Raw genomic sequence first — 22497 nt, 5'->3', positions numbered from 1 at the left:
GGGCCTGCGTCCACGTCACGTGACAGTCATGGTTGCTATGGTGGTTGCCATCGACCCTCCCCATATCTTTCAATTTTCTACACTTTAGACTTGTAATTAATAAGTTACTTTTGAAATCAACTTGACTAATTTTTTTGTTTCAATTTTTTTTATTGGAAGCATACGTACTTATCACTTGACATTTATACGCAATAGGGAACAGCTTCAATTTTGAATTTTTTACAAGCATAATATCAAAGGTAAAGAATAGAGAAATAATAATAATAAGTAGAACTGCAAGCAGTTATCCAGGGGTCCAAGCGATGTGCATTTCGCCGGCACAACGCGAAGCATGTATTCAAAACGCTACTGTGAACCTGTGGATATAAAGGTTTTGACTGTGAGAGGTTCGGTGTGGGAGTTATATCCCCAAACGCGTTTTTGGGAGATATACAATTTCCTCGTTTATGGTGCCCCCTTCTGGCGAATTTTTCCTTGGTATAGCGCCACCTAGTGACCGGCAGGTCTGGATTTTATCGCCTGCGTAGTCCTCACAGACCTGGATTTAGTCATGCAATTGGCGTGTCTGCACCATTTACGGTTTGGGCTGTGGTCCCACTTTCAAGGTAGGAAGTATAATAATAATAAGATAAATCACTGGTATGTGCCCCCCTTAAATACCACACGAGATCAGGATGGGGCATTTGTTTCTCTGGTGCTTCCAATGCAAAGCCTGGACGAGGAGAGGCATTTCCAGTATTTTCGGATGTCGGCGCCAAAGTTTGATGATCTCCTTTCGCGAGTCATCCGATATCTTCCCGACTCTCACCAGATCCGGCCCTTGTCAGGGAGCAGCTGGCAGATTATTTTTTGTCAGATGCTGGCGTGTTTCCCCACCAGTACAATGTGCTACGATTGGGTATGCGCACTGACCAATAAATGTATATACATTGGTCACTTGGAAGCATGACTTGTGATTCATTAGTTATCACATTACACAAGTTAACTAATTTGGTTTACGTCAAACTCATTAATTCATATGCATATAAAATGTTTAGCTCAACGAGCTACTGCTTTGACAGATGAATGAATTATTTAAGTGTGTTAAAGTGTAGGCCTATAGCCAAAGCTATAGCGCATTTTTCATTCACTACACACTCACGCTTTCAAATTTCATTCACTCAAAGAGGCTACTGAACTTATTTTTCACATACAACGTGAACACAAAACATTACGTAATTAATTCAAATAGGCTAACACTAAAACAAATAAGGCCACTAATAGAAAGAATATCGGGTGACAAGAAGATCATTAAAATGGCTCACAATCCCGCATCAGCTGTTTGATGTCGCGCATCAAAATAGCACTTTGCCCCTGTGGAAGGGTTCGCATAAATTGGCACAGGTAATTAGTAAGTGACGTGAATGTCATTCTTATCACGTTCCCGCATCCTCTCATATGTTCTTCTGTAAATATAACCGTAGTGGAAATAATGTACAATATTTGCAGTATCGTCCCCACCGACAACGCATAGTATTGCATGGATCGGCGCGTCGCGTATCAAAAATTCGGAGGACGCGTTTTGCTACACGTCGACGCATAATGGCGGCCGAAGCGTCGCGTCGCGTAGCCTTCCGGACGCGTATGCGTAGCGATGCGTCGACTATGTAACGGCCCATAACCTACCCATCCGTGCCTACGTGTGATTTTTATGTTTATGTTCAAATTGTTTGTTGATCGAGAAATTAGATAAAGGTGACCATATTTTTGAAAATTGCTTCAATTAATCACTCAAGATAAACCTAATATGTTCTAGGTGCAATGTGTCTGTTAATTCTGAAATCCACAGCCTCACTGGAGGAACTTCAGCACCCTTCCAGAATTTAAGTATTAGTTTTTTTGCTGCTATTAGTCCATAAGAGACATAGCGTTGTTGAGAGGCAGTCAGTTTACTAAGTGCTTCGGAATGCCCCAAAATAATCATTCTAGGGTCTGGCTCTAGTGTATTGGAGAAGATTCTGAATATTTCGGTCCAAAAGCTTTCGATTTTGGGTTAAAGTGGCTTCATGGATCTGACATTTATCACAGAGGGGGGAAACATTAGGGAATATTTTATTCAGTTTGGATTTCGAGTAGTATAGCCGGCATAGCACTTTAAACTGTATTAGACAGTTTCTGGCATTTATGGAGCAAGTGTGAATACAATGCAAGCTGTAGTCCCATAGGTCATCGGGAATTTGTTGACCCAGCTCCTCCTCCCAAGCACGCTTGTAGATCTCAGATGAAGGGGCATTCATTTTTTGTATAACATTGTAAATATATATCAACTTCTCTGAATCCGCCTGTCTGTTAATACACACATCAAGTTTATCTGGGCTTGCAGTGATGAAGTCCGGCAAGTGTGTTTTCACATATTCCCTGACCTGAAGATATCTGAAAAAATTATGAGGGTTTAATTTATACTTCTCCCGCAGATCTTGAAAGGAGGAGAAGGTACCCTTCAGGTATAGGTCACCCACGGTTATAAACCCTTTGTCCTTCCATTGGACAAAAGCACCGTCTAATGTAGAGGGTTTGAAGGAGGAGTTATTTGCGATTGGGAGAAGGAAAGACATATCTCTTAATTTAAGAGTGGACTTCAGCTGCTTCCAGACCCGTATGGCAGCATGTATTAAAGGGTTATGATCATATGTTGACCTATTCAGTGATACTGGGGACATGAAAATTGCACCTATGGAAAAAGGGAAGCAGTCCTCTCTCTCCATTTTTAGCCACTCAGTATTGAGGTCGGTGTCATCCAGCCATTCCGTTTTGATGTGCGTTGCCCAGTAAAAAGCAAGGAAATTAGGTAAGGCTGTTTACGCATTCTGTGGGTATGTAGTCCCAAATAAAGTTGGTGACGGTGGAATCAAGTTTTTTAAAGAATGATTTTGGGAGATTTAATGGTACCGTCTGAAATAAGTATATAAGTAATACATTTATTCTATAGCCGGAGAAGGTGCCGAATTTATTTATTGTGGAAAGCAAATTTAGTATACTGATAAGAGGGTTAGTAATGTATATCAGAACATCGTCTGCATAAAGTGAGATTTTGTTTGTGGTGTGTCTAGTGTTGTAGCCATATATGCCTGGATGAGACCGGAAGCACTCCGCAAGTGGCTCTATGGCCAACGCAAATAACATCGGAGAGAGAGCGCATACCTATCTATTGCCCCTGAATAAGTAAAACTTTGAAGATAATGTTTGATTGGTTAGTATTCTTGCACTTGGGTTGGTATATTAATAAATCTTTATTAAGGACTCAGATGGTCCACTCACATCCAACATACACACACACATATGACACATTAAAATACATACTCAAAAAATACTGTACTAAAATAGGTGCAAGCTATCATGCCAATGCTTTCGAAGCCTGGATGTGAACCGATAGCCCATCATAGGGTTGGTTAAGGCTATAATGATGCTATTTTCTGATAAATCCAATCGACACATGAAATTTAACATTGACTTTCGTAACAGTGCCTGACATGTAGGTACATTAGAGGACACAAATAGCTGGCTAGCACTGTGCCACCTAGGAACACGGAGCAACAACCTCATGGCATCATTATATGCCACTCTAAGCCTCTGCATACTTCTCACTCTGTAAGAGGACCAGAGATGAGCTGTATACAGCGGCGTGACATAAGCCCTAAACAAAGCACACTTAACATCAGTGGAACACATGGAAAATTTCCTCAACTTCACGTTGGCCTGTGCATATATTTTACACCTTTGACGACGAATGTCACCGTCATCCATGAGATCATCTGAGAAGACATGTCCTAGATATTTTAATTCCCTGCATATATATATAAGAGCTTTATCCATGAAATGAAGTTTGGACCTAATTGAAATTTCTCCAGGACTGCAAAGAGGTAAGACCATTCCACTTAGTCAAACGCTTTTTCCGCATCTATCCGATGATTTTAAGGGCTTCCTTTGATATTTTGCGTGAGAAAATAATATTAAAGAGCCGCCTCAAATTGTAAAAGTTTACAGACGACAAGACTGAGTCTACGAGCTAGGGTCTTGGCCAGTATTTTCTGATCTGTATTTAAGAGTGCAATTGCTCTATAAGATCCTGCCTCTTCCAGATTCTTATATTTTTTGGGAATCAATATGATAGTTGACTCAGCCATAGTCTGTGGTAGGGTCTGCTCGTACTGCACTGTGTATACAACCACTGTAAACGAGGGGAAATTATAGCGTTACATTTTTTGTAAAATTCTTTGCCGGGCCCATCGGGGATGCCATGCCGTAATTCCGACGCCTCATTGTTCCGACATCTCAATGGTCCGAAATATTTCCCATTAGATCGACATGCCACTATGCCAACGGTTCAATGTTCCGAAAACGGAACCCATTGCTCCGAAGGTCCGTTTGTCCGACTTTTCAAAAAGGAGGCGCATTAGGCCTACAGTTCAATATGCCGAATAGGCCAAGGCGCAATTCCACATGTATGATTATGAAACCAAAAATAAAAGACGATGTAGGCTAAGTTCCAGCAGTGCACTTCACCAAGCCAGACTTGCTGTGGGCTTGAACGGTCACAAGAGGTGAATTTATGAAGCGCACGTTATACAAGGACTAATAGGCCTACTTTTCCCGTAAAGAAGTCAAACTGTGAGTGAAAAACAAGTAACATTTTTAGCTTTAGTAGCTGTGTGTGGGCCTATATGTGTTGTTTACTGTGTTTAGAGTGGGCTTTTAGCCGAAATGATTTCGCTGGTATTGATTTAGTCAAACTTATACCTCATACCTTGTACTTAGTCAAGTGTGTGTGTGTGTGTGTGTGTGTGTGTGTGTGCCCGTGTTGAGAATTAGACCTACGCTCTCTGTCCATGGGGCTGAAACACCGTGTCGAAATGAAGTGAAGCATTGTCACACAAATATTCATCGTGAACGTGATATGTAGGCCTATGTTGTATTTTGGAGAGAGAGCGAGCGAGAGAGCGAGAGCGAGGTATAAAACTCTTTATATGAAGGCCTATTCGACATATTGAACACTAATGCGCCTCCTTTTTGAAAAGTCGGACAAACTGACCTTCGGAGCAATGGGTTCCGTTTTCGGAACATCGAACCGTCGGCATAGTGGCATGTCGATCTAATGGGAAATATTTCGGACCATTGAGACGTCGGAACAATGAGGTGTCGGAATTACGGGCAGGCCCCCCATCGGGCCAGGTGTTTTTCCACTTTAGTGATTTAATAGTCTCAGAGATGTCTTTAACTGTTATATTTGAGCCTAACTCCTTACATTCAGTCTCATTGAGAGCTGGAAGATTGCACTTATCTAAAAAGGCCTGCATTGTCTCTTCGTCGGATGTTGATTGAGATTAGTAGAGGTTTTGATAAAACTTTTGGAATCGTCCATTCATTTCCTTTGGTAATGAAAGCAATTCTCCTTTATCTGATCACATTTTATGTATTGTTCGGTCATTCTCTCATTTACAGAGTTTTTGGGGCTTTTCGCCGAATTTGAACTGTTTCTGCTTGGTGAATTGAAATGCCCTACACATTCTAGCTGAGAGTATGTTGTTTAATTTGTATTTGAGCGCTGACGCTTTATTATGTTTTTCTGTGTAAGGGGATGTCACATTTTCTGAATCCAACTGTTTTATTTGGTTTTCCAAATCGATTTGCTTTGCCTTTCTTTCCTTATTTTGGGCGGCCTGGTACGAGATGATGCTACCTCTGATAAATGCTTTAAACGTAATCTATTCTTGTGTAAACTTTATGGACATCTGAGTAAAAGGAATACACTCTCCCTGATGGATTGGTCATTCTCCATACGTCCTTTATGTTCGTATTATTAATGTAGGTATTTAGAAAGTCACTGGATTTGGTTGCAGTTGTTCTCCGAGAGGAGGCTCTGTCTTAATATTGATCTAGTACACAGTTTACATCTCCCCCTATTATCAAATTAGACTGGGACATGTCTGGGATTAAGTCAAAGACTTTCTTAAAAAATTGAGGGCTATCAAAATTAGGACCATATAGGTTCACTAGTGTTAGTGAGGTTGAGTACAGTTCACCAGTCACTATAATATACCTACCCTCCCTATAGGCTATTGTGGCCTTATGTTAAACGGTATACCCTTACGGATTAAAATAGCAGTACTTTGGAGGTAAAAGTATAATGATACAGTTGACCAATCCACCTAGACCTCAGCCTGTTGTGCGAGTCATTTTTGAGATGCGTCTCCTGTAAAAAAATTATATCATGTCGTGTTCTTGAAGAAAGTAGTCCAAACCGGATCGCTTTTATCTCACTTTATTTGTTAAAGTATTTCGGTATGGTAACTATGAAGCAAAATGAGGGGAATTGTGTATAACACGTGCGTGGAGCGACCCACGGCTGACCTATCTACTAGCAACGGGGCTACCAACGGGGCTGCCATGTGTTTCTGAACTCATCAGGCTCCCGCTCTGCGTTTGTATCAAGTAGGCGTGGCCTATGTGACGTTTTGGCTCCGGCTTCCTCATCTGTCTAAAGATGCTGCCATCTGTGGCTGGAGTAGTTATTACAGCTTGTATGTTTGGTCCTGCTCCCCTCGTGGCTATGTATAGTAATTGCAGCTTATGTTTTCGATTCTGCTTCCCTGTGGCTATGTGGGGGTAATGCAGCTTATGTGTTCGATCCTGCTTCCTTGTGGCTATGTGGGGGTAATGCAGGTTATGTGCTTAATTTACGTAACAATCAGCATTTAGGGATCTTAATTGAAGCCAATATTTTGCCCCTTTTCATTGGTTAATTTGCGCCCTTAACTTTCCAGCTACAAAAGGTAAGTCCAGTCCCCCCTATTCTGTTTGTTACAACGTCTTGCATAGCCTACTTAAAATGTGTCCTGTGATGAATAACATGGTCGATATGTGGTCCAAATCTGTTGGCCTGTGTGTTGTCTTGGTAGCCCCCCCCCCCCCCCCCCCCCCCCCAGAAAAAAAAAGAAAAAAAAAGCATCTCCATGGAAACTATGAAGGGTGACGGCATGTTCAGCCTACAAAGTATAAAGAGTAAGAGTTTAACACTAAGAACAAAAGCAAACATCTCTAAATAGCTACTTTAAAGGTCCCATGACATGCTATTTTATGGATGCTTTAAGATGGGTATTAGTGGGCCACTAACACAATATTCAAAGACGTTCCCGAAATTCAGACGTGGTGCAGAGTTACAGCCACTCCGAGCCAGTCGCACATTGAGCTTCCCCCAAATGCGCTGTCTTGGTGTCTGTAGATATAATGCAAATGAGGAGGAGCGAGGCGGGTCAAGGAGGAGGGTGGGGGTGTGGCCCTGAGCAGCTTGCAGCCACGGTACCATACGCTCTGTTTACAGTGGATGTATCGCACTGGCGAGGCGCACACAGCCTTTAGCCGTGTTCTGTAAATGTTCTAGAACACATAGGAGTCCTGGAGCTCTATATCTAAATAATATCATGTTATACATAGATATCTATATCATATAATATATATTATCATGGCCAAAAGCTGTGTGAGCCGATATTATGAATCTCAAACAACCGCGTTGGGTTCTCCAACGTTCCTGGTTCTTCCACATCCACATTAATCTGAAGTAGACTGAACCGCGACATGGAGGAGAAAGGAATTGTTGCCGGGCAGCGCTTAGGCACCTCCGCCTCCTGCAGCGCCGAGGCGGTTGTCCCTCGACAGCGGTCCCTCGGCAGCGATCCCTCGGCAGCGATCCCTCGGCAGCGGGAAGCGGGGCTCAAGCGGGAGACATTCGTGGCCAACAATCCCTTTCTCCTCCATGTCGTGGGTCATGTTCTTGAGGGAGTCAAAGCCAAAGTTCCTTTCCCCCAATTCATTCCCCCAATTGTCATTTGTGATTCCGCGACTCTGGTTCTTCCACTTACGCATCAATCTGAAGTAGACTGAACCGCGCGCTGCCTGCTGCCGGCTGCCCGCTGCCGGCTGCCAGCTGCCGGGCGGTGGTGCTTCGTGGCGGTGGTGCCTCGCGGCAACCGGCGGCGTGCCGCAGTTCATGTACTTCAGGGAGTCAAAGCCAAAGTTCCTTTCCCCCAATTCCTTCTCAACCATGGCTGAGATAACCCAACAGTCTCGTTGTGGAAATACAAGAGACGTCAAATAATCGACAGAAAACACTTGCGTTACAGTGTGTGTAATGAATGCTGGCACACACACACACATGTGGCGCTCGCACGGTCGTGTCTCATTGGCGGGCCAAATTCTCTGGGCGGGCATGGCAGAGAAAGGGGAGGAGCTTAGATCCTTTATGACGACATATGGGACCACATTCCAAATCAGCGCGCTTGAGCCTTGAGCCGTTTTTCTTCAAAGGCGAGCAGAACACCTAGTGCTCGTTTTACACCGAACACAAGTTTTAGCCACTGGGGGACGATAGGCAGGCTAGGGGAACTCATATTGGGCCCTATCTTGCATCCGGCGCAAGTGACTTAGTCACTGGCGCATGTGTCGTTGCTAGTTTACAACTGGCGCAGAGCGTTCTTTTCCCACCACTGCCACTCGCCGGTAAATTAGGGATTGATCATGCGCCCCAAGGGGCGGTTCAGCGGAAGGAGGAGGCGTGTTCTGGCGCAAACGGTATTTTGCCGTTTCTGAATACCATTGCGCTACTGACCAGGAAATACCTGGTTTAAAGTCAGTGGCGCGTTGTTCAGATGCTATGTTAAGGGCGCATGCCCTTAAAATAGCAAACTCTTTCGTCCCCCTGGCCATCAGACTGTACAACAGCTCCCAGTAAAGGCAGGGAGGACAATAGATAACAACAATGGACTTTTTATGAATTTATTTATTTATATTTATTTATATCTGTATTTTTGCACATCCATCTGCACTGTTTTTATGTGTGTTTTCGGCTGCTACTGGATACTTGAATTTCCCCCGGGATTAATAAAGTATATATCTATCTATCTATCTATGCATACATGCGCATGCGATGCATACGGATTGCTTGTGCACCTCGCGCATACACTTTGCTTCTCCCATCTACCAAGCCGCACATTCTTGGTAAATTATTTGGGAAACAACAGCTGATGCAGCGGTAATAAGTTGTACTTTTAAATCAATGCATCTGCAAACACCGTACAGCAAACACATATTTTCTTGACATCGTGTAGGCCTACATGCCCATAACTTTTAGGATTGATGAGTATTTGATCGTGAAAAACATTGTTTTACCGCGAGTGAGTGTTAAAAAGAATGAATGAATATGCGCGCGCGTGTGTGCTCTGTTTAAACACACGCAAACTAAACGCGTAACGCATAATACAATCAATGGCAATGTCTATTACCGCGGGGACACATGCATATTAGGATAGCATACAATACTGATAAGAAACAATGTTTATAATGTATTGCGTATATCATTAAATAGAACCACAGTTACCGCATATCATATGTTATATCATATAAGTTTTCTTTGCCGAAATTTATTTGAGGACTCAGTATTTCTGAAGTTGTGGAAGAAAACCCCTTATTCCATGTGTGAATTAGGCCATATTATTTGGCAATAAACCGAGCCATTTGTAGTTTGAAATTCATGTGCATCTGTCTCATCGGAGACTGCAGACACGCTGTCAAAATATCAACTTGTCCGATTCAAATGCGCTCATGGCTCTTAAAGGGGATGGGAGCTGGCACTCTCATTGGTTTGTTGGACGTCACGCCCAAACCACACCTACGGGTAACTAGGCTGCTTCAGACCAACCCTTTTGCCACTTGCGCCGCGACGCAAGTGGCGCCTCTAAAATAGCGATAGCGCCGTAGAACCGCCCACAAAGCTACTTGCGCTTTGCGCTTCCCACTTGCGTTTCAGACCGTTAAAATAGGGCCCATTATGTTAGAAAACCTCATAAAGTGAGATTTTCATGCCATGGGACCTTTCAAGCAATCTTCCGTACAGTTAACTTCTAATAACTATTAGGTAACCCTGCAGCTTAAACATACTCATGAACTGAACTGAACACACATTGAGTAATTTCTACAGGTTTAGCTTGCCACACTCGTTATGGCTCCAAGGAATCTTCTATTTAGGAGCAGTATTCAATCAAAACTCATCCTGTTAAAAACTCAGCATGAGTCCCATTTAAGAGGTCGACGTTTAAGAGGTTAAATGTAGGCTATGTAAGCTGAACAGGCATAGGCCTCATATGACAATCTTTCAGTCAAACCAAATTTTGCAATATGAGGCAGTAAGTCAAATTATCAAAAACAGTCATTAAGCCAGGCATTATGTTACTAATCATTAGGCGTGTAGCGGTACACGTATTTGTATCGAACCGTCACAGTACAGGCACTTCAGTGCGGTTACAGAGGTGTACCGTGGTACGTAAATGTGGCGTACATAGCGTTAATATGGCGAATGTAAAGGCTTGTTTTGCGATGCAGAATTTAAAACTTGAAGTCGGAGTTCCACCCGGACCGTTTAGCCAAAGTATACTACTTTTTTTTCTGTCGTATCACGCATGTAGTCCGGTAACTTATCAACCCCAGCGTCCTTGGTTGCTAACCGACGTCAACGTCTTTGGCAGGACTATTTCTCTGCTGATCAATACTACGAATGCTGGTAACAAATAAATTGGTAAAAGACACAGCGTGTGAGGTTATCCTTTCACGTTTCGAGTTCACCGTCAAGCAGGCTGTGTTCAGTAAAATAAATAAATAAGTAGTGATCTGTTTTCGCCGCATTTAGGTCTATCTGCCTAAGCCCACGTTGAAATCATTTTGATGTTGAATGTGGATGGCGCAGTTGTTGAAATAAACAGATTGAGTTCATGCAAATCATAAAAGCCTCTCGTTGTGTCATTGTGTGTGCGTTTATCCGCGGCGCGTGCGTGGGGGGTTCTTGATTGACAGATTTTCTCGAATATCGAATAGTATTTTTGCCAGAAATGCACATCCCTAGCACACGCATTTGAAAAGGCACCATCCAGGTGTTACTATCAACATTGCTGTGGAAAAAAAAAGCGAGCTGTGCAAACCCAGCTCAACACTATTTCAACAACCCCTGTCTGGGAATTCAGAAATGCAAATGCCATAACCAAGTTTATTGTTGTTTTCATTGCTGCTGATCTACGGCCATTCGCCATTGTTGACAAACAAGCTTTTTTTTTTTTTTTTTTTTCATTAACTATGAACCGTACCGTACCGTGACTTGAAAACCGAGGTATGTACCGAACCGTGACTTTGTTGATACGGGGATCTGTGTGTGTGCCACGGAATATGAGTGTCAACTTGCATTGGAGTAAATTCCGTTGGCATATCACGGACAATTCAAGTGATTCCGTTAGGCCACCACGGATTTTGAGTTAAGCGCCCGTGGTCGACCCATTCATTGAAACAGGGATCTGTGTGTGCCATGGAATATGAGTGTCATCAACTTGCATTGGAGCAAAATCCGTGGCCATATCATAGCATGTTCCCGTGAGGATTCCACAGATTTTGTGTTAAGTGTCCGTGGTCATTTCACGGATTCCTGTGAGACAAGGTTGTTGCTGTACAGTGTTTGCAGATGCATTGATTTAAAAGTTGTTACAACTGTTCTTTCCCAAATAATTTACCAAGAATGTGTGGCTAGGTAGATGAGAGAAGCAAAGTACACATGCGCGAGGTGCACATGCAACATTATGCATGCGCCCTTAAAATAGCATCTGAACAACGTAACACTGACTTTAAACCAGGCATTTCCTGGATGGTGGCGGAATTGTTTTCTGAAACTGCAAAACGGCACCAGGGAACATTTGCGCCGGAACACGCCTCCTCCTTTCGCCGAACTGCCCCTATGGGCGCAAGATCATTCCCTAATTTACCGACGCGTGGCGGTGGAGGGAAAAGAACGCTCTGCGTTACAAAACTGGCAACGATACATGCGTCAGTGTAGAAAGTCAATTCCGCTGGATGCAAGATAGGACCCTATAAGTTAATAAGTTAGCGTTAAACATATAGACATACAATTGAACAATTTCTACAAAAGTACGTTAACGGTGAAAATACGACCTCAGGGGTAGTCTTTTTTTCAGGATTTTTTCAAGATACCAATTTCAGGATATTCTTCACTCATACGGCTCATCAAGAGTATAGCAGGAGAATAGCAGGACATGATCGTGTGTTTGAAAGTAACTTGACTGTAGTTGGTGGCTGGGTGGGTGGGTGCGGCCAGTGGCTTGTTGTTGTGAAGTCTTCACGCTTGGTTGCACACATGCTGAATAGATGGAAGCAGCCAGCCTATCCCATGGTGGCATTTTGCTTTACTGCCTTCTAGCTCCACCGATTGGCTGATGAGGTTGGTGTGAATTGATGAGCCCCGGTACGGAGCTGTCAGCATCAGAAAAGCCATCATCATTAGGGTTTCTTTGGTAACCATGGCCACGGTACAACCAACAGCGGTTTAAAAGGCCCGTGTCACAGTGTGCTCTCTTCATTCTTCGTGGACCGCGGGAGAAGAGGATGAGTTTGAGTCTAAGAAGAAGACTAAATCCTCCTCCTTCACTGCAATTTCACGCTTTTGCACACTCCATGCGTCAGGTTTTTCCCGATTGCCCCCCCTCACCCTCTTTGACCCGCTCCCAGAAAGTGTACCGGTTCTCTGATGTTCCCCGCCTGAGTGTGCTTGGCTCGGTGTTCCCATCAGCCTCATCACCATGTTCCCCTACTACCCCAGACACGTGGCCGTCCTGACCGAGACCATCCGGAAAGGCATCCACGATGCAGACTCTGAAGCTCGCTACATCGCCAGGAGGTAAGTCCCGCTTATTGGTTGGTGTTACAATGGTCCATCATCTAAAGTTCATACATATTTGAGTTGCAGAGTTGAATGTTTTGTATGCACATATCCTGATTCAATACTCTTAGGCATTTTATTTTGAATTGAATAATTCCTCCACTTATCAATTTGACTAGTAGCATAAATGGAATTATTTTCAACCTATGTCTTTATTTTCCACCCCTTACGTCTCTCTCTCTCCCGCGTTTTTTCTTCCTCACTATTGCCGGACAGATGCTATTGGGGCTTCCATGGCCACTACAGCCGGGAGGCGGAGCATTTGTTCCAGGCACTGGAATCGTCCTATCAGAAGGCTCTCCAGTCCCACCTGAAAGGCTCCGACAGCATTGTTTCCCTCCCCCAGTCAGACCGCTCCTCGTCCTCCTCGCAGGAGAGCCTGAAGTACTGAAACAACAACCTGTTTATTGAGTGATCTTGAGCTTATAGGGACATCGGTTGGACAGGGAGGGGTGCTGGTCAGATTCCTGGAGAAACTTTGAGCAAGACAATGTTGTTGGGTGGACATCCCAGTTTGCATGCATGATTAAGAGATATCAAGAGTTAGGGTTAGGGAGCTAAGAGTTGGTTAAAAAGGTATTGTGAGCAAATATAGGCATAGAAAACATAAATGCATTCTTTTGTGTTTTGTGTTATATCTTGTTATATCTATATGTTTTAAATACACTCGATTTAAAAGCTTAGATAGTTCTATTCTGTGATATCTATGTTTTTAATAGATTAGCTTTGAAAAGCTTAGCTAGTTCTATTCCGTGTTGTTTGCTTGTTATTTTATGTTCCTTTGGGTAAGATTAAAAGGCTTTAATTGAGTAAATGTGTAAGAAATTCCTAGCCACCTGTCAGCTATTAGTAAGGGAAATGCTCTTGGAAGATATCTGTTCTGGTGGACTGAGCGCCTGCTTCTGTTTGAGACAATTAGGGATTTTGGACTGCTCCCGGCTCCTCTCTGACTGACCAGGGTAGATCTCTAATCTACTTCTGGATGGAGGTGAAACGTTAGCCTGGGAGAAAGAAGAAATAGCGTGAGAGAAAGAGGAGATATTGAATATTCTCAGTGCTGTGTGGCCCGTTTCGTTGCTTTGATTGGTTAAGGGCCTATCCAATGGCGGCCAGAGGCCTTTTGGTCTGCGCCCGTTTTTGACGCCCTTTGGAAATGAAAATTAACGTAGAGGTGCCACAAGTTTGCCATTTGATGCTAGGTGAGTGAAAAGTAGGGAGGGAAGAGAGAGGTAATCTTTTGGCCGAAATCTTACTTCATTTCTTCCTCCTGCCCCTCTAGTCGCCCTCTCTCTGTGAAGAGTGTCATCGGAGGAAGCATGACAAGGAGTAAGTCATCTCCTCCATCTCGCTCTGACACTGCACTTTGTAGACTGTCTTCAATCGAAACCATTCAATGACCTGGCTATCAGTATCATGTCTGACAGTTTTATCTGTGTGTGTGTGTGTGTGTGTGTGTGTCATATGTTTGTATGTGTCCCCTGGCGCTTGTGTGCCGCTGTGTGTGACCATGAGTCTTCTCTCTGCTGTGCGGTGACAGGTAAGCTGGTGAGCACCAGAGCACCGAGCACGCCCAGCTCGCTGCAGCGTTCCCGTAGCGACGTTGATGTCAACGCAGCCTCCACTGCCAAGTCCCGCCTCTCCACCACCCCTTCCTCCTCCTCCCCTTTCAACTCGGCAGCAGCCCTGCCCCCTGGCTCCTACGCATCGCTAGGTAAATTACCCATCATGCCCCTCTCTCTGTCTCTACCCATCCTCCTTCCTGAGTACAATTAAAGGAAGGGTGAAGCGGTAGCCAACCCTTTGCAGCGTTCTAGAATGTTCTAGAACTGTTGCTTAACAATTGAACCCTTCTAGAGGTCTGAGTGCTTAAGTTTAAGTTCTACATGGTGTCACCAACTGATCTTTGGTAGGCTGAAGGAACATGCTTCAAGTGGTGAATGTCAACACATCAAGAGGTTGATTTGCGTTTTTCAGTCGCTGCTTGATGACATCACACCTGCATCAGTCTGCATCACATCCTGCTTTGAAATCAGTATACAACACTTTGATACAAAAAACAGCAGGCTTGTTTAGGTCCACCGTCAATAACATTGTACAAACCACTCTGATACTAAATATGTGGTGGTTGGGGTTGGTTGAATAAGGTAAATATGAGCAATAAAAGTGATGTATTGTCTAAATCTCTCGATGGTGTAGGTTTATACCATCCCTCTTATACAGTCTTAAAAAGAAGGGAGCCAATGAGAAGAATGCCAGCGTCACCGTGCTAACATCACAGTGCTAACATCACAGTGCCAGCATCACAGTGTCAACATCACAGTGCCAACATCACAGTGCCAACATCACAGTGCTAACATCACAGTGCCAACATCACAGGGCCAACATCACAGGGCCAACATCACAGTGCTAACATCACAGTGCCAACATCATAATGCCGATCAATCTTGTGTGGTGACATTTTCTCTGGCAGACGCCGTTACCCCAACAGTTTGTACTACAGCCTGCTCCCTAAAAAATTGACTGCTGTTGATATTTTTCAATGTCTATTTCTTGCTGAAAACTGCAAACCTTTATGATGGATTAAACATCAATGAATAATCACAAGAGGGCCATTAAAGTGTCCCTTCAGCAGGAACAGACATGGACCAGCTCACCCTGAAGAGCTTCCAGAGTCATGAAACATGCTGGTGCTTAGTGCTGCCACTTTGAGAACCTTTTCTGTCAAAGTTACGAATGAGTTCTCTCCCTCAAATGTTGGCGTTGTTCACGCACGTCAACAGGTATCTTATATTCTCATTAATATACTCTGTTCGACCTCATAACGACGTTGAACTAATGGAAATTTCCAGCATCCCACACTCTGGCTCTTCATACCACTGATATTAATATTGCTACTAATTTCTACCTCTACACCTCTCCTCCTCTTCCTCTCTGCTTCCATGCATTTCTTAAAATGCCCAAAAGATGGCACGCCCGGTAGACTGGATGGTAAGATCTATGTTCGGTGTGTTTGTTTAATGGATGTCCAAGTTCACAGTCAGCACTGCTATTCAAAGCCAAGTGTGTTTAAGTGTTTTGCATCAGATGTGTGTCTTCTCACACACCTGACCCCTCTCTCCTGGCCCTGTCTTAATGTGTGGGACTTTTCTCTCCTCCTCTCCTCCCTAAGTAGTTGTGGGTTCTGTCAGTGACTGCATGGGCTGTGTGCATGGTTCCATATACCAGCTCTGAACGGCTGTGTCCACCTCTGTCCCTCACACCAACAAACCAAGGCCAATGTCATGCTCGTATAGAGAACTGTTCCCAATGTTTTATTTAACCATTTAAATTTTTTTGGGGTTGTTGTTTTCTTTACATAATTTACTTTTTTCTTTTTTCTTTCTTTCTTTCTTTCTTTCTTTCTTTCTTTCTTTCTTTCTTTCTTTCTTTCTTTCTTTCTTTCTTTCTTTCTTTTTTCATTTTCTAATTTCTCTTTCTTCCTTTCATTCCCTCACTTCCTCTATATTTTCTCTCATCTTTGATTGTTTTATCTCTCTTTCCTTATTGCTATCTGTCTTTCTCTTATTTCTATCTCTTTCATTATTAGGTGAGTGCTGCATGCAACACTCACCTATTGTTCTTCTTAGGTTTTGTTCCTTCTTTCTCCATTATACTTCTCTACAAACTTTGGGAAACTACTCCTTCCACAATTTGTCAGCTAGAGACTCCATTCCAATTTGCAGCGCTCAACTATTGTTCTTCTTAGGTTTTATTCTTTGTTTCTTTATTATTCTCTACAAACTTTGGAAACCTACTACTTCCATTTGTCACCTAGAGACTTCATTCCAATTTTTCGGACATTGCGGAGCCTAAACCGACGAGCTGGCTGTCGCCTTGCATGGTTGACTCCGCCGTCGGTGTGTGAATGTGTGCGTGAATGGTGAATGTGAGGCAATATTGTAAAGCGCTTTGAGTGGCCAATGGTTAGAAAAGCGCTATATAAATGCAGTCCATTTAAACAAAGTCAATATTTAACCTAGAAACACAATGTCAACCTTAAACGGTTACATTATTTCTTGTTCGACTGGCACCGAAATGATTATTCAATTTGAAATATTATTGTTATATTTCGGGCGTTTGTGTGTGGGGACCCCTGTTTATATGGCTAGATACTAGGTGCTTGCTACATATCGGTTTACTTCCGTACCCACACAAACACAGGCACACCTCACTTATTCTATTTTATCTCAAATGCATTCGAACTTTATCCCTAACCCCTCACTTAATTTTTTCCAACCATTTGAATTTTTTTAATTTGTGTGCATGTTTACATTGTTTGCTTCATTTAGATTTTTGAGCTCTGTTCAAATCTTTACACTTGATTTAAGCCATTCCACATTTCTTAAGGTCATAAACTATTTGACTTTACAGAGATTTACGAGCAAGGTACGTTTTATTACTCTGTTTTCTGGGAATAATTGACGCAAGCAGAAACCAGAAAACAAGCCGTTTTTTCGTTTTTTCGTTTTCACAAGAAAACGAAAATCTAAATTTCAGTTCGTTTATTCGTTTTTTGGTTCTTACTGAGCGAAACGAATTTACCACTCAATATCTGGTTTCCGCCGGTGGTCGGGTCCTCTTATTGGCTAGCGTGCTTCATTGCCCTGTGCTCTTCATAATAAAAGTTCTTCCGTTTGATAATGTCGACAAAAATATTACTGTATTATAGACACTAGCAGACACAGAGGACAACACCACCCACAGTCAAGACTGACACGGCTTCAAATAACAATAATAGTATTCGTCTACTCTGTACAGTGACAGGGAGTGTAAAGTAACCTACTTCATTCAATATCGAATAGGCTACTGTAGCCTACACTATGTACAAATGGTTTTGCTCATGGCAGTTGTGACAGTCATTTTAACGTGTCAGCAGGCAAGCTTCACTCATTTTCAAAATGCTTGCAGTACATACGCCAAATGACCATTTCGCGTGCATATGATACGCAAAACCCAGCATTAACTACTGTGGAGGGCGGATACGTCCATTTCGCGTGCATATGATACGCAAAACCCAGCATTAACTGAATGGGAAATGCAATATTTTAGGACAGATTCACCATTAAACGTGTTTCTAATGACATTTCTAGCGAGATATGTACTTTTCCCTTGAATAATCTTCAGTCAGTGAATGTGTATGATCTTTATTAATCTTTATTATATGAATGGGAAATGCAATATTTTAGGACCGATTCACCGTTAAACGTGTTTCTAATAACATTTCTAGCGAGAAATATACTTTTTACTTGCATAATCTTCAGTCAGTGATTGTGTCTGATCTTTAGTTTTATAGTTATTAGGAAGATTTTATCGGCTCGCTCGCATGTTTCAACAACGTCAGGTTGTTAGGGACGCTGCTTTCGCTAAACTAGCAACTCACGTATTTCCTGCGTTTGTGTTATTAAACCGTTACTTTATGTAACTTTTAATGATATCATCTTGTTAGAAACATATCTGAGAGCCAACCCAGTCGCAAAAAGCATACGTTGACAGTGTACGTTTTCGTGAACACTGGATTACGTCGCATTTCAACATAAAATAGCACACACACACACACACACACACACACACACACACACACACACACACACAGCTAAATAAATAAATACTAAGGCAGAATAAAGAATAAATTAATTCATTATCATTCAACTTCAACATGTGTTATTACAGTATAGTGGTGGAGGGATGACGTATGTTGGCCAACCCGGAAGTGAGCGTCGCCCTGGGTTCCCTTGACAAAAAGCCAACGGGTTTTTCCATTTGATTTTGGATTATTGCAGAAAAATTAGCATCTTTGAAGCACCTCCTCAAAAACTGAAAATACATCTAGTGTACACTAGATGTACAACCCTACTGTCCACAAGCATCACCCCCCCCCTCCCCATATGGATTTGGAGAATTGTTGCCACGTCCCAGTGGGGGAGGTATCATATATATGAAAGAGGGCATTCAATTACTACAATGATCAATTAGGAGGCCGAAGCCCTAAAGGAAGTGATGCAATAGGTGACTGGGTCGACAACATTTAAGTAAGCTTTACTTTGAGGTCTCATATATATCAAAGGGGGTCTCAAAGGACGCATACGCTTCAACTTGTGGCTCCAGCCCTACAGGAAATGACTCAGCAAGTGCTCCATCTCGTTGCACCTGCACCCAGCGGCTCGCTTGCAAGATTTTGGCCTGAAGTTCTTACCTACACCCTAGCCATCTAACACGCATATCTGAGAATCAGGCTTCTCTTTAATAATGACAAAAAGTTATTACAGAAATACACATTAACTTTTTGTTATCTCATAAGCGGCGTGGTGCCGGCTCCTTTTGACCCTTTGACCCCAGACTTCAAAAACGTGGCCACAGGCCAGCTGTGTCTACACACCTTAAGCCACAAATGTACACCTCCATCCCACAAAAAATGGGGACTAGAAACTAACCTCTGTCTTATGTACATTTACTGTACTGTTGGAGGTCACGCCCCTTTTCCGGCCTTTTCGAGATAGCTAGGGATGCTAAAATGTTTACACACATTTCCCGGGGCCCTGAGAACGACATATCCGAGATTTGGAGTTCTAGCCCTTAGAGAAAAAAAGTTTCCCCAAATGGACTGTCATTTGGACAAAGCCCCTCAGAAGTGTTACCTGCAAGACCTAATGGTTCAGAATGTGGTGGGAAAACAGTTTTTGAGATAGGAAGGTCCTACCGCCCTGACATTTGAATACCTTATTCTAAGGCCTAACTGGGACCCCCGCACCGAAACTTGGCCCGGTCGGACCCCGAGGGCAGGAAGGGGTGGCCCTTCATAATCCTCGCTCGACTGTAAAGGATGTTTGGTCGGATGTTATGACGAAGAATCATAATGTGAATGGGAATATTCTATAAATGTCTTGATATCATCTTTCGTCTCAACACTTCTGCTGCAGCCGCTTAAAGTCTCACTCCGAGAACCTTAAAATATGAATCAATCCATTAGAAGTATAAAAATATCTTCCCGGTAGCTTAACGGGGCAAACAAGGTGTCCTTTGACATCTACGTTTCGAGGCGATTGCAACAATTACTACGGGGTAGTAATTAGCTGTCGATTTTGGAGGCCTTTATCAATAATGACCAGCTATAGATTTGCTTCCCGATGGAGATTTTTGACAAATTACATGTTATTTAGCATCTACACGTTAAGCTGAGTCCAATGAGATCAAGCTCGCCCTCTTGCTACACCGAGATCATGTCCTAGACCTAGGTGTACCATGTAAAATACATGTAACCATTTTCTAGAGTGTCATGCTTGGTGTCATTGGACTCAGCTCAACGTGTAGATGCTAAATAACATGTCATTTGTCACAAATTTATATCGGGAAGCAAATCAATAGCTGCTCATTATTGATTAAGGCCTCCAATTTCGACAGGTAATTACTACCATTAAACATGTTCGAATATGCTCATGTGTGGCACCGTTGCAACCGCCTGGAAGCGTAGATGTTGAAGGACCCCTTCTTCGCTCTCTTACGCCACCGGGAAGATATTTAAATGCTTCTGATTGACTAATGAATTGATTCAGCTATTCCCCCAGAAGTCTGGGGTCAAAAGGTCAAAAGGAGCCGGCACCACGCCGCTTATGAGACAAAAGTTAATGTGTATTTCTCTCATTCATTTTTGTCATTATTAAAGAGAGGCCTGATTCTCAGATATGCAGGTTGGATGGCTACGGTGTAGGTCTGGGAATAACTTCAGGCCAAAATCTTGCAAGCGAGCCGCTGGGTGCAGGTGCAACGAGATGGAGCACTTGCTGAGTCATTTCCTGTAGGGCTGGAGCCACAGGTTGAAGCGTATGCGTCCTTTGAGACACCCTTTGATATATAAGAGACCTCAAAGTAAAGCTTACTTAAATGTTGTCGACCCAGTCACCTATTGCATCACTTCCTTTAGGGCTTCGGCCTCCTAATTGATCATTGTAGTATAATTGAATGCCCTCTTTCATATATATGATACCTCCACCACTGGGACGTGGCAACAATTCTCCAAACCCATATGGGGAGGGGGGGGTGATGCTTGTGGACAGTAGGGTTGTACACTAGACATAAATAGGAAGAAAACTCAGAAGGAATGACCTCTCATAAATATTTATTTAATAAATTGTTTCAAATAACCCTGCCTCGTTAAATCAATGAGCTTGGTGTTTTACTTTAAAAAATAGGTTATAGAAGAAGTCTAAACTGCAGAAAATAAAAACATCCAAGCTGCCTTTTAAGGATACCTTGGAATATCTGTCTATTTTTTAACCATCGGACCCTAGTTTACGACAAAAACAACACAATTTACGGCAGCTCATTTGCCGCGTGGTTTTTAGAGCCATGTAAGGATTAGAGGGGCTGGTCGATAACAACCACCATAGCAACCATGACGGTCAAGTGACTGGATGCAGCCCCGTTGAAAAAAATAGAATTCCACCCTCAGGAGATTAATGATATTTAAATGATTATGACCATGAAGTCTTTATTTGCATGGGTTTACATTTCGTTCTGTGTAGCATGGAAAAATCGGAGAAACACTCCCATTCGGAATGCATTGGTTTACATTTCTTTCTTTGGAGCACAGTTATTTTTATTTATTTTCAGTTTTTGAGGAGGTGCTTCAAAGATGCTAATTTTTCTGCAATAATCCAAAATCAAATGGAAAAACCCGTTGGGTTTTTGTCAAGGGAACCCAGGGCGACGCTCACTTCCGGGTTGGCCAACATACGTCATCCCTCCACCACTATACTGTAATAACACATGTTGAAGTTGAATGATAATGAATTAATTTATTCTTTATTCTGCCTTAGTATTAATTTATTTATTTAGCTGTGTGTGTGTGTGTGTGTGTGTGTGTGTGTGTGTGTGTGTGTGTGTGTGTGTGTGTATAACACGCTATTTTATGTTGAAATGCGACGTAATCCAGTGTTCACGAAAACGTACACTGTCAACGTATGCTTTTTGCGACTGGGTTGGCTCTCAGATATACGTGTTTCTAACAAGATGATATCATTAAAAGTTACATAAAGTAACGGTTTAATAACACAAACGCAGGAAACACGTGAGTTGCTAGTTTAGCGAAAGCAGCGTCCCTAACAACCTGACGTTGTTGAAACATGCGAGCGAGCCGATAAAATCTTCCTAATAACTATAAAACTAAAGATCAGACACAATCACTGACTGAAGATTATGCAAGTAAAAAGTATATTTCTCGCTAGAAATGTTATTAGAAACACGTTTAACGGTGAATCGGTCCTAAAATATTGCATTTCCCATTCAGATAATAAAGATTAATAAAGATCATACACATTCACTGACTGAAGATTATTCAAGGGAAAAGTACATTTCTCGCTAGAAATGTCATTAGAAACACGTTTAATGGTGAATCTGTCCTAAAATATTGCATTTCCCATTCAGTTAATGCTGGGTTTTGCGTATCATATGCACGCGAAATGGACGTATCCGCCCTCCACAGTAGTTAATGCTGGGTTTTGCGTATCATATGCACGCGAAATGGTCATTTGGCGTATGTACTGCAAGCATTTTGAAAGTGTCAAACCGTGCGATCTGTACGCATATTGGTGAGACTGGGTTGGCTATAGGACAACGCATAATGCATCCTGGAATGAGTGAAGCTTGCCTGCTGACACGTT

General features: G+C 42.7%; 1 protein-coding gene across 2 annotated transcripts in view; it reads left to right on the top strand.

Annotated features, from left to right (window-relative positions):
• The window catches only part of clasp1a (cytoplasmic linker associated protein 1a), a 137914-nt gene that overhangs the window by 37089 nt on the left and 78328 nt on the right, over positions 1-22497 (top strand). For both annotated transcript variants that reach the window (XM_056576028.1, XM_056576027.1), the window contains 4 exons: positions 12683-12760; positions 13019-13186; positions 14082-14128; positions 14340-14513. In XM_056576028.1, coding sequence (XP_056432003.1) covers positions 12683-12760; positions 13019-13186; positions 14082-14128; positions 14340-14513 — 467 coding nt within the window. The remainder of the gene's footprint in view (positions 1-12682; positions 12761-13018; positions 13187-14081; positions 14129-14339; positions 14514-22497) is intronic.

The sequence above is a fragment of the Gadus chalcogrammus genome, chromosome 17 (assembly GCF_026213295.1).
Source record: "Gadus chalcogrammus isolate NIFS_2021 chromosome 17, NIFS_Gcha_1.0, whole genome shotgun sequence".
NCBI classification, from domain to species: Eukaryota; Metazoa; Chordata; class Actinopteri; order Gadiformes; family Gadidae; genus Gadus; species Gadus chalcogrammus.
The sequence above is the reverse complement of the archived record's forward strand: the minus strand, read 5'-3'. Positions and strand labels throughout refer to the sequence as shown.